Source organism: Daktulosphaira vitifoliae, unplaced genomic scaffold (genome assembly GCF_025091365.1).
Source record: "Daktulosphaira vitifoliae isolate Bord-2020 unplaced genomic scaffold, ASM2509136v1 Scaffold_1, whole genome shotgun sequence".
Taxonomy (NCBI): Eukaryota; Metazoa; Arthropoda; class Insecta; order Hemiptera; family Phylloxeridae; genus Daktulosphaira; species Daktulosphaira vitifoliae.
In genome coordinates this window covers 35,377,519-35,391,356 of record NW_026099572.1, presented here as the reverse complement: position 1 = coordinate 35,391,356, position 13,838 = coordinate 35,377,519, and the positions used below count along the sequence as shown (strand labels likewise).

Below are 13,838 nucleotides of genomic sequence, written 5' to 3'. Positions count from 1 at the left end.
TTACACACAATTAGAGGAGACAAGGACAAGTTGTCATACTTAAGCTCTAATTAAATCTCAAAGAAATTATTCACCATACAATTTTTTAGAAAACTTCTTGATATATTTAAAACAATTGATAAAAAGTTCATTATTTAAAAATGATTATTAATTAATTTTAAAAAGTCAATTTCTAATACTTTTTTAACGGGAATGTTAAAATTCTATTGTTTAATTCAAATATTCCTAAAAAATAACTAAATATGTATAACCTAATTAAAAGGGAGTCATCTCCTGCCAAACTTAAATGTCAACTCGTCGCACTTTCTTTGATTGAATTATATATGTATCTGTTTATCAATGTCGTACCGATATAATTCATATAATATACAAACAGTTTTTTATATGTCAAAATATAGTTTATAAAATTATATTAAAAATAAAGTTATTTTTCTTTAATAATTACAAATTTCATTAGATTTTAAATTAGATTGGTATCAAATCAGTTAAGACAAAATAAACTGTTTAAATTAGGTACATAAGTAAAATAATATTTTATTTTTAATTTAATGATCATTTGCTTTTTTCAATCAATCATTTCATTAAAGAAAATTCGTATTTTTGCGTGTATAAATAATTAATAAATTATATTTTAAATTACAATTGTTCATATACTATTAAAGTACACAGTAAAAGTTTATTTTTGATCATGTATTTAAAATACACTTGTAAGAGCTTATAAATACTCTTGTTAAAGTTATTCTGTTAATTCAATTTTTTTAGTTAGTATATACGTTTATTTCAAAACTGTTTAATTATAATTGATAAAATATTTTGAAATTTAAAAATTGTGTTAAATATTCTATTAGAATAATATGTTTCTCAATAAATTGAAATTAGTATTTTTTTTTATTCAGACAATCAACCAATCAATTTGTGTTGATCTAAATAACATTACACGTGAGGACATACAGACTCTTGAAATGGAATACAAAGATATGAAATTTGTCAAGCTTATGGATCATCCTTATTATATAAAATCACGCAATGAGGATAACTTTTGTCCAGTACCTTACAGTCACTTAGTAGATTATCATGACATTTCTTTTGAAGGTATAAATATAATAAATAGAAGTTTGCAGGATGTGGTTTATATCTGTGTGATAGAAAAAAAATATAAATTAGCTTATACAATTTTTTTGAACGCTATTGAAAGTATGGCCATTACATACATGTATCGGTTCTGCGAGTTTGCAATAGAAATGAATAAAAAACATTCTGAAATATCATTTTACTTAAAAGTATTAAGTGATACACTTGCTGAACTTATACCGATAATTAATAGAGAATGGATTTCTCCTGATCCGTATGAATGTATTTTAGATGTTTACAATAGTCACAAATCTGAGGAATACAAATTTAATGAAGTAAACACAAATTACAGAAATGCTTTATTAAGCTGCATGGAGTTAATGAAAGATAAAGTGCACTTTTTAAAAGAACCTAAAAAAGTAACAATGAATGAATTGACTGTAAATCAATTAAAACAATACCAAGATATGAGTAATCGAGTTATTAGTGGTCATTTGACTTTAAAAAGTGGTCCTACTTACAAAGATATAACTGGAGATTTATGTAAGAAAGAAAGTTTTTTTTTAGTTTTCAAAATCACAAATTATACTATAATTATGTAATTGGTAAAAAAATACGTTTGAGAATCTACTCTTCAAAGTTGTCTGCTATAGTTTTTAATTAGTTTTAAAAGCGTTAAAAAAATACTTAAAATGCTTTTCAACTGAAGATTAAAATTTAACTTTTAGAAATTATTACCGATAAAAGTATTTAACAATTGTTTCTTTTTTTTTTTCTGTAGATCAAACCTCTTGTACAAGCTGTAAGGAAGAAAACACTGGTACCACTAATGAAATTTACATTTTGTCACCATGTGGACACGGCTGGTGTTGTGAACTTTGTATTAACAAATTTCGTAGAGGCAAATTGTCAAAATGTCCGGTATGTTTTCAAAAGATTAGAAGTACTCAAGAACTAGATATACAAACATCTGTGTCAATAGTTACTGAAAGTATATATATTATAATTACTTATTGAAATATTAATGAAATAAAATATTAGAAGCGTTTTTTTATATTGGATTTTATGTTTGGTACATTAGCTTCAGTGGTCTAAGAAACATTTTTTTTTGTTTATCACATAGTCTTACTAACGTTAAAGTTATATACTTTCAATGATAATAATTAGCAAATTGTTGGTGATAAAAAGCCCCTTTACCTCCCTCTTTAGAAAACTAATTACTTTACACTTAACTGAAAACTTTACTTAGTAAGCAGTTTAGGAAATTTTAATGGAAATATTTCTAAATATTATCAGTAACAAATTTTTCGAAAATAATTTTAATTAAAATTATGTTTATTTTAAATAGTATTTTTAACATTTCTGAAGNAAATAAAATCATATGTTTATTTTAAATAGTATTTTTAAGATTTCTGAAGGACGATAAATTATTGTTGTTTTAAGACTTTTAGTTTTAAATTTAGCAGAAATCAATTTATAATCATATAAAATTTTTTGTTTTTTCAATAGGTAAAGAAATAGATTACGAATAAAAATTATTTGAAATTTTATGTCTTATTCATAATAGAAGAGTATGAAGGTAGATGTTTTAAAAAAAATTGATGTAAAGAAAGATATTTTTTTTTTCATTTATTGTCTATGAAATGTGTCAGTCAAGTTGATATAACAAATGTAATAACTATTTCGCTAAACAATTTTTTCTTGCAACAGATATTGCCTTCTTGTTTTTATGCTCAAAATATATATAAAACTAAAATTCACTGATATAAACATAACATTTTATGAATTTGAATTGTTGAATAGCTGTACTAACAGCCGCCTGGGCTGTTCTAAAAAATCCCAATTATAAATGGGGAACAGAACTTGGCCGTACGGCTTAATATAGGGGCAACTAATAATCAACAAAAATTTCCTATACAATTTAGAATTTGTTAAATACAAAATATTTTTTGTTTATCCAAAATAGGATTGGTTAACTTAATAAATAAAAAGAAATAATTTAAATAACAACATTAATTTTTATTATTGATGAATTAAATAATTAACAAATGTAAACACCCATATTACTCATATTCAGTTTTTAATTTTGTTTGAATAAATTGAATAAAATGAACTACCATTTATAAAGGTGATANATATAAACACCCATATTACTCATATTCAGTTTTTAATTTTGTTTGAATAAATTGAATAAAATGAACTACCATTTATAAAGGTGATATGCCACCTGTAGCTTTATTGTAATAATGTTATAACCAATAAAAAATAAAACAGAATACAACTATACGAATTTACAATAATAATATGAACAATATATTTTAAAACGAAAATTGAGCAAAGTTTTTACTGATTAATACCAAAACAACAATTAATTCAAATGAAAACCAATGTAACTTAAAACTAAACTGTATAATAATAACAACAGGTATATACAATACATTTTGAATAAAAAACCGACTGAACCAACACGGGCCGCTGATAAGGCGTCCTAATAGCTGACCACACCCAACCAGTGCAGCTCTCACATTTGGTGCGAACATTTCCTAATATTATCATGGAAGTATCAACATCATTTGTAAGAAAAGAGTTTAAAAAAGGCTATTTAGAGTGGCTGGTTATAAAAATATTTTGTTAACATACCTTAAGGTATGAAGTCGATTTCTTCCCATTTTATATAATTTTCCATTCCAATATATATTAAATATTCAGTAGAGAAATTAAAAATTACATCCAAAAAAAAAATTATTTCTATTCTCTATATAATCTGATGTGATAAAATTACAATTTTATGTGAAAATTAAATAAATAATGTAATACATATTTATATTTTAAAGTAACGTCTTATTAATTTTTTAAATATAATAGTTATTATAGTTAAAAACTTATTTTTAAAACTTTTAGTTTTCTTAATACGATTATTGATGTGCAAAAAATATTCCCCTTAAAATTTTATCATAAACTCCTTTAAACTATTTTACTAGGAAAGGAACTAATTTTCAATATTTGTATTTAGAATATGTGCCGTTGCAGGCAAGATGTATCTTAGATGAACGAGAAGCGCGTTGTATAAAGTGTCGCAGTCAAGTAACAGATGATAATGATGATGATGAACTGTCAAAGAGTTACATAATGATACCATGTGGTCATGGTTGGTATTGTGAAAATTGCATTAAGCACGAAAAGTGTTCAAAATGTAAGCAAAAAAAAACAAATAAATTGTGTATAACATTAAAAAACAATGAATTGGATTCAGAATAAACCGTGTTCATTATGGCACATTGGTACTAAAGATACATTGTGTGTAAATTTGTAAAACAATGAATAAATCTATTAATGTTATTTCTTTAATTAATATTACTTTGATTAATTTTTTTTTATAATTTTTTTATTTATGAAATTTACAATCTGCAAAATAAAAATTTTACAATAAGTAAATAGTTTAAAAAATATACATATAAACAATACTTAATATGAGTAGCCTGTGAGGTCGCTCTCATTGAAGTCGCCTGCTATTGAAAATTAATATTTAAATTAATTGCATTATATTGACCATAATAGTAATAACACTATACGTATAATGGTATAGTAGTTTGTACAATAATTAGAAGTTGAAATGCGTAACATTAACAAGATTAAATAATTTAAAATAATAATAGATCTCTGCACCATTCTCTCTTGAGACGCCTTACTGGATGCCAGGCAAGGCGTTTGCGCTCAGCATTTGTATTAGTCTGTTGGGGTTGCATTCAAGTTTCATCCAGAATCTCTTATAATACATTTTTGCCATTTCTTTATTTGTGATGTGATGTAGTTCCAAGTGTAGAGCTATGTTTGTGATATATCAGGGCACCCCGGTTATGATTCTTAAGCAGATGTTTTGAAAATTTTAGATTGTTCTCTGGTTAGAACTTTTTGCTGATCGCCAAATTATTATCCAATAAGATCATAGTGGTTGAAGTAATGTTTTGTACAATATAATTTTATTTGACAAAGAAATATTTGATTTAAGCAAAGGTCTTTGTAAATGAAGTATCGAGTTTAGTTTCTTCCTTTTATCTTTTAAATGAGGACCCCAAGTTAACCTTCGGTCAAAGATTTACCCTAGGTATTTAACCTCAGTTAAATGAATAATAATAATGCTGTGTCATCAGCATAGGTACCAAGTACTGTTGTATCCGATAAAGTTAGATCAGATGTATATACTGTGCACAATAATGGTGCAATATCGCTTCCTTGAGGCACACCAGCATATATTGGGTATAGTGGGAAGTGTTGGAGATTATGACGGACTTTGAAATAACGGTGTAGCAGATATGATTTGAGTATGAGGTAATAAGGAGCTGAGAAAATGTTTTTTAATTTGAATAGAAGTCCTTCATGCCAAACAAAGTCAAAAGCTTAGGTCGCATCAAGAAAGACTTTGGCACAGTATTGCTTTGTTTCTAGTGCTGTTGAAATTGTATCAGCCACACGGTGTACTTGATGAATAGTTATACGTTTTGCTCTAAAGCCGAATTGAAATTCAGAAATGTCGTTATTTTTTGAGTGATAAATAAAAGACGATTTAATATTATTTATTTTTAATTTTATAATATGATAGAAAAAAAATTACAAGCAACATTGTTTTAAAATTTTTTTTTCCGATTAACAGTTCGTCCGTTACAGCTTATTAAAGTTAAGTTCCTATTGTTATTTTACTGTATTAAATACAGAAATCATTATTTTTATTTGTAAGTCTTACATTCTTTATACTTTGCTATTAATAATACACCGAAAACACGATTTAAATCTATTATTGTTTTCACTATTTAGTGCGTCACTATTTTTTATATCTAATTTACCTATCATAACTTCATCAATAAAAATTGTTTTATACAACAGCAAATAAATATAATAAGAGTTCCCATTTAAGAAAATTATTAATAAGTATTTTATCCCCGAAGGGACAAAAAAATTAAATGATTTCACTACATATTAATGTAGAAATTTTTGAACTTGATAGTTTTCTCTTAAAAAAAATTTAAAATTCTAAATAGTTTTTGATAAAATGAGTGTTTTACCAGATTTCGATCACCTGTATTATTTACATATTTTATTTTTTCCCTTTCGAAGGTTTTAACTTTTAAAAGTCATAACACATACATAAATTATATGAAAATGTAATATATATTTTTAAACTAAATAAATAAAATTACAATTTAATAGCTATAATACAAAATTGTTATTTTGAAAAAACGATAAGCAGAACTAATACATACTTTTTTTAATATTTTACGCATGATTAAAACCTATACCTTTTAATGTTTAATATTACTTGTAAAATTTTCGTAATGAAATATTAATAGATATATATCATACATTATATACATTTGTTAAATAATGTATAAATCTATTAATGTTATGTCTTGAATTAATATTACTTTGATTCATTTCAAAGTAATATTAAACATTTCTATTGTTCCTTAAATATATAACAAGTTCCTTATTTGTACAAAATTACCTTTTTAAATAATGCCATTCAATATTAATCATTATGAAAACATGATTAAGTGACTATGATGAAATATTAATAGATATATAGATATTTAGATATTAATGTACCATATTAAATTAAATTGAGGTACAAAAATATTTTATAGCACGTTTTACATAAATTACACTAAGTTCATTGATTATTTTAGAAGGTATATTTCAATTTTAGTGTAATTATTTGTATTAAAATGTACAAATGATTTTTGGTCTGATACAACTGAGTAATGAAGTTTAATTTCATTTTAAATAAGTCGGCAAATATTTTTAGAGATTCGATTTTTTTGTTTGTATAAACCAATAAATGAATATATTAGTCTTTGTCTAGTTAGGGTCCTTTGAGCTGACCTTACGGATAATTGACTCAATTGTTGTATTGATTACTATGAAAATTAATAAAACATTCAATTATTCTCCTATCTAGGGGTCTTTAAGACAACCTTACGGATAGTATAATCAGTTGTTGTATTCATTATTATATCATACAACATTTTATTATTCTTGAATATGTTCTATTTTTTGTTTCTCTAAAAAATACTTCGACAGATTTAATAAAAATTATTGATAAAAAAATACATTCATGCTATTTTTTTTGCAACTTAAGTAAATATAAAAAAGAATAAATTTCAGTTGTTGCTGTATCTAAAAAAATACGTGTATTGTATTATTAAAGGATTTATAATTTCTTTTGAGGAATAAAATTTAAACTACTGAAAAATCTTTTTATTATTTTTATATAGCTGTTTTCACATTTTGTTTAAATAATAATCAAGACTTAATTTGTAGATTTAATAATTTTTTATATTAATTCTGCTCAATAACTTTTAAATAAGTAACCTAGTAATATCTTTGCATTAAAACGAATTAATCTTAATAAAAACCAAATATTTGGTTTTATAGAACTGTTGAGGGGTGAGCGGGAATAATATTAAATTAATTAAAATTATTCGTACGCACAGNTCAATTTTAGTGTAATTATTTGTATTAAAATGTACAAATGATTTTTGGTCTGATACAACTGAGTAATGAAGTTTAATTTCATTTTAAATAAGTCGGCAAATATTTTTAGAGATTCGATTTTTTTGTTTGTATAAACCAATAAATGAATATATTAGTCTTTGTCTAGTTAGGGTCCTTTGAGCTGACCTTACGGATAATTGACTCAATTGTTGTATTGATTACTATGAAAATTAATAAAACATTCAATTATTCTCCTATCTAGGGGTCTTTAAGACAACCTTACGGATAGTATAATCAGTTGTTGTATTCATTATTATATCATACAACATTTTATTATTCTTGAATATATTCAGGGATAAAAATGTTTATTTATAATTTTTTTTAATGGGAACCACTATTTTTGATTTGATAATATGATAGAAAAAAAAATTACAAACAATTGTGTTCTTATAATTTTTTTTATCCGAACAACCGTTTACGTTTTATAATTGTTGAAGATTTTGACTTCCAGAAAAAATATTGTCATTTATTACGTTTCATAATATCGGTGAAAGTGCAATAATACTAGTATTTTTTTTGTTCATAATTATTTTAAAAATTATTTTTAACTTTTTAGTTTAATGTGCTTTAAAAGAGTGTTTTTTAGTTTTTTTAAATTATATTTATTTTAGATCCTTTATTCTTACAAAACTATAGACTTAGCTATTAATAATACACCGAAAACCCGATTTGAATCTATTATTGTTATCACTCATTTAGTGCGTAGTAAATTTTTATAGCTAATTTACCTGTCATAACTTGATCAATAAAATATTGTTTATGCAACAGCAAATAAAAATAATGACTTCTGTATTTAATACAGTAAAATGACAATAGAAATTTGGCCTAAAATCACATAACTTTAACAAGCTGTAACGGACGAACCGTTAATCAAATAAAAAAAATTATAAGAACAAAATTGTTTGTAATTTTTTTTTTCTATCATATTATAAAGGTAAAAATAAGGGTTCCCAATTAAGAAAATTATAAATAAGGGTTTTTATCCTTGAAGGGATGAAAAAAATAATGGTTTGACTACATATTATTGTAAAGTTTTTTGAACTTGATATTTTTTTTCTATAATAAAATTAAAAATTCTCAATATTTTCTGAGAAAATGTGTACTACCAGATTTCAATCACTCTGTATATATCGAGTAACGCACCGAACATCTAGGTGCATTGTGGTGTACTAGTCCAAGATAACAAATACAATAGGCGATAAACGCCATTTATTCTAGCGGCCGTTCTATATAACATAGGCCGCAACATGAACTATAAAAATACTATTTATATAGCTTAATTAAATAAATAAAAATATTAATAAATATTTAATTAATTAAAAAATAAATCGANTAAAAAAAAAATTTAAACATATTTTCATGAATTTTTTTTTAGCAAAATATATTTATCACACTGGCATATAAATCAGAATTTGTTATATTTATCATATTTCTGGGCATATTAATTATTAAATTTTTAAAAGTAACTTCAAAGTATATTAAATTACAAAAAATAATAAAATAATTTATTGATGATAATTTATATTAAACATTTTTTGAAAATAAAGTTTTTAACGTTTTACATAANATTAAACATTTTTTGAAAATAAAGTTTTTAACGTTTTACATAAATTACATCTTAAAATAGTTTATTATCTAGAACTATTTAAATTTTATATTTAAAATTTGCTAAAAGTAAAATTTATATTGGTTATTAAAGAACCAGTATTACATTGTGGGGTAAAATTATATGATAGAGTTTTGTAAGGATGAAAGTAATTGGATCTTCTATGTAATTTCATAAAAGAAGCCGATATTATTATTTTCTTCAAACTTTTGGATTTAACGCGTATAGTCTCTAATACAGCCTTGTTTAATGTGAAAATGATTGCATGTATTTTTAATATTAAGGATTAGGGGTAATAAGTAGGGTGTTAAAATTGTATCTAGTGTCTCTTCGAAAAATATTTATAGTTTCTTTTTAATTGCAGTTAAATTTATTTTATACAACAAAGAATACCATATTATTCAGTGGCTTAGACGACGGGACGATTGCACCCCCTACTAAAATTAATTGTACATTCTTAATTGTACATTTTAATTAAATATGCAAATTTTTAAATATCAAAATAGTTATAATACATTTTTCGTGTGTCAACATTTAAGATGTTTCCCTCAGTATATTGGGGTACAAATGCACACACGATCATGTTTAGATGACCAACAGCGTCGTCCATACAGTAAAATATTAGTATATTACTATATTGGGTAATTTAGTTTTAGAATTATCTTCGTGTCCGCTCGTCCACTTCGTTTGCTATAATAGTATAATCGCTATTATTATTATTTTCATTTCTATTTTCTACTGCGACCTTTAAAATAATATGTGTATTGTGTTTTATTTTATTGTATTTAATTTGACTATTTTTTATACCTATTGTTAGCGGTATTATATTTTAAGTCGTACCCTCACCACCAGCAGCCCCCAAAATCCAACAATGATATTATTACACTTTATTTTAACTTTACATGACAAAATTTTAATATAATTATAGTAGAGCTTGTTGAGGCTATATTTGTTTGTCATTTTTATCGAGTCATACATTGCAGTAGCCATCATACTAATTTACTAGTTCATGTATAATTAATAAAACAAAAGAAAATCATTTTTTTTATAGAATTAATAAATGATACATAGAAAGTATTTTTTTCACAGTGGTGCCGCGACAGTGATGATATATATAAAAGTGTCAGACTTTCCGGAACATTTTCAAAAATTAAGTTGAAAAAGTAAATTTTTTGAGAAAAAGTTGTAATTTTAAATCCCCCCCTGTAGGCAGGTAAAAAGTCAGATTTATAAAAAAAATATACCAACTGATAGGTAAAGACATCATGCATCTATAAAAAAAAATTATATTGATCCATACATTTTTTAAAAAGTTATAGCATTATAAAGTTAAAAATATAAAAAAGAATTTTTTTACAAAAATCGTATTTTTTTTATAAACTTTGATGTCTGTTTTCACCATGAAGATAAAATAAAGTCCGAATTTTTTTTTTTTTTCATGATAAAGTATATTACATTAGCTTTAATTTAAAATATATATAAAAGTGTCAGACTTTCCGGAACACTTTCAAAAGTCAAGTTGAAAAAATTAATTTTTTGTGAAAAAGTTGTAATTTTAAATTCCTCCCTGTGTCAAATTTACCAAAAAAATGTACCAAATGATAGGTAAAGACATCAAACATCTATAAAAAAAAATTATATTGATATGTTCATTTTTGAAAAAGTTACGGTAGTGTTAAGTAAAAAAAACCATTTACGGTGAACGAGGGAAATTTTTTCAATTTTGGAGGGTAATGTCTTCGACTAGATACGATTTTTGATCTTTTGACGTATCGTTGAAAGAAATCCGTTCGGTGAGAGCTGAGAAAAAGTGGCAACAGACACAAAAAAAAATCACATCATAGTAAAACCAATACCTTCTCAGCTTTGCATCGAAGCTAATATGTTTGTGTTTACAATAGTGTTATAATTCAAAAATAAAAAACAAACAAATAATCGTTAAATAATAATGATGAAAATGAGCGATGGGTATAGTGAAAACCTGATGTTGTGGTTCTAGCGGGGTCGTATGGTTCGAGGGTTTAGAACGACAAAGACAAGTAGATATAAAAATATATGTTAAGTTCCTCTTATAGAGGTATAATAAACTTTTGTCTAGTTAGTTTCTAATGTCCTAACTAAGAGGCAACGAAACGGCGAAGCCAGTTCACGAATACCTCGGCAACGAGATTATGTATAACTTCTTTAACCAACCAGTCAAAATTGACACTTATAGATATTAATTTAATAAATGATCTATTGCTTTGTCTTTACTCAAATTTATTAATTCCAAATAATTGGGATAACAGAAAATTACTTACTTCTTTTATTCTTGCAAATTGCTGTAAAATGATTTGATAATTATCTCGATATGTTTATATATGTTTAAAAGTATTTAATTTGCACTTCTTCAAAAGATAAATAATTAAAACAAGTTCTTTTCATATATAAATAAAACGCGTAAAAGTCAGCCGACAACAACACAGGGCTGTGACTGATAATTGTTTCTTTTTATTCTTATTTCAATTCGTATAAAACGAACTCCCTCGCTCGCTGTCACTCCTTAGAGTCTCTCTAGAGTCTCTCCAGAGTCTCCCTCCGACTCTCTGGAGTCTGAAAGGATTTCAGTGCTTTCTATAGTAAAATGATAGTACTCCCAATCCAGGTATATTGTTGTCAGCGCTTTTAGTGATATTTTTAGTTTATTCTATTTAATTGTACATTACATGATTATTACATTGAGATAACATATTTAACAATTAATAAATTGACATATATATAAATAATAAGAAATTGTGTTGAACATCGTATTTGTTATGACAGATAAATTATTTGTTTGTTTACAAGTTATTTAAAATACAGATTATACATTTTTCATTGATTATTGTAAGATGCTTAATGCAAAGCATTGAGCATATTACGACAATAGCTAAAGTAATAGATTACTAATTTATTAAATTTGATATATAAATCAAATTAGGAGAGTACGTTGGTTGAATTTTTTAATTAAATTTATATAGAGAAAGCTGATTTTAGCTTCGATGCGAAGCTAAAAAGGTATTAATTTTACTATGATGTTCCGGAAAGACTGACACATTTATATTTACCTTAATTTAAAGATTATATAATATACTTTATTCGAAAAAAAAAATTTGACATCTGAATTTGTCTTCATGGTACAAATGACTATCGTATTAAAAAATATGCTATTAATGTGTTAATATTTTTGATTTTGTATTTTATTTTATTTTAAAATACCTGACAAGGGGAATACACTGATTTTCATAAATATTATATAAATCAAATTAATGTAGCATAGAAAATTTAACTTATTTAAATATTTTTGCCTTTTTTAAGTAAAGAAAAATAACTTGGAAATTCGAATTAGCTTAAATTGAAATTTTTTTCAATCGACGGATGCTACGTACAATAACAGGGTCTATAAAACTTGTGTATTACGCGTTTGGGGTACAATGTTCCAACCCGCGTATGACAAAGAATTTTTTGCATTTTTTTAAAATTATTTTTAAATTATAATAAATATTCAACTCAAGTCATTTAGATTCAATAACTTCAATAAAGATAAAGGATTCCATCACTGTAGTCGCCCCTCGCGAGAGGAAATTTCTTATTCTTATTAAAATGATTACAATTAGTTGAAGATATTACCCTCAAAAATTGAAAAAAAATTATAATCTATCAATTAAACAGTAATTTAACACATGTTCTATATACAGACTATTAAAATTATTCATTTCTAATGATTTCAAAGTATTTATTGACGAATCAAGTTTGATATGATAATTAGATATGATAGATTTCAACTACAAAATTAACAGAATTTTACTCTGTAATATAATAATATTTTTACTCTATTTGTGTTTGCTACTAGTAGACTATAATATTCCAAATTTTTTGGTAACATGTAGCTGTATAAATAATTTCTAAAAAAAATGATTGTTAGTTTCTCCTGAATTAACAATGGATTTTTACAATTATAATCAAATTGTATAATACGCTCAATCGAGTAAATCTTTTTTGACATCTTTGATTGGTTCTTTAGTTAAAGTAAATAATTAAAATTAATTAAGTTCTGAATATTTCAATTGTAGAATCTTTTTAAATACCAAAAGTTACTAGGAAATGATTATTTGATTTTTATTTATGATAGTTCTATTATGATAACAATGCATAAAATATTGAGCTTGTTTGTTAAATTTACTATAAATAGTAATTATACAATTTTTTGGCTGCATATTAATCTTAAAAATACCTTTTTTAATTCTCATCAAATTTTCAATTTAATGATGTCAATTTCAAACTTGCAATTAAGCTAAAAAAGTTATGACAACATATTCAATTTTTTTCACAATAAACTCACATAACTTTTTCAAAAAATTTTCATCAACTTTAATGAAACAAAAAAATTGGTTAAAAATGAAATTTTGGACTGATTATTTTTAACATATTAAAAATCAAAATCAATAATAATTTGAAAATAAATTTTTTTTTAAAAAAGAAAGTAAGTTAAGTTAAAAGTAAAGAAATATACAACGTCTTTATTATTTTTATATCTCCGTATAAATTACAATTTTAAATTATTGAATATCAATTTCATACTAGATTTAATTAC

At 24.5% G+C, this 13,838-nt stretch overlaps 1 protein-coding gene across 1 annotated transcript; it reads left to right on the top strand.

Annotated features, from left to right (window-relative positions):
- The first annotated feature begins 759 nt into the window (after nucleotides 1–759).
- Nucleotides 760–4,428, top strand: LOC126893866 (uncharacterized). Its single transcript, XM_050664392.1, has 3 exons — nucleotides 760–1,614; nucleotides 1,853–2,062; nucleotides 4,085–4,428. The coding sequence occupies exons 1-3, from the start codon at nucleotides 855–857 to the stop codon at nucleotides 4,327–4,329; spliced, it is 1,215 nt and encodes a 404-aa protein (XP_050520349.1). The 5' UTR covers nucleotides 760–854; the 3' UTR covers nucleotides 4,330–4,428.
- The last annotated feature ends 9,410 nt before the right edge of the window (nucleotides 4,429–13,838 follow it).

Bases quoted from the DNA above. Each gene is read 5' to 3' on its own strand.
- LOC126893866 (XM_050664392.1), top strand. From the start codon at position 855: ATGTTTCTCAATAAATTGAAATTAGTATTTTTTTTTATTCAGACAATC. The intron at 1,615-1,852 runs GTAAGAAAGAAA...TTTTTTCTGTAG, and splicing joins AGATATAACTGGAGATTTAT to ATCAAACCTCTTGTACAAGC. The intron at 2,063-4,084 runs GTATATATATTA...ATTTGTATTTAG, and splicing joins TGTGTCAATAGTTACTGAAA to AATATGTGCCGTTGCAGGCA.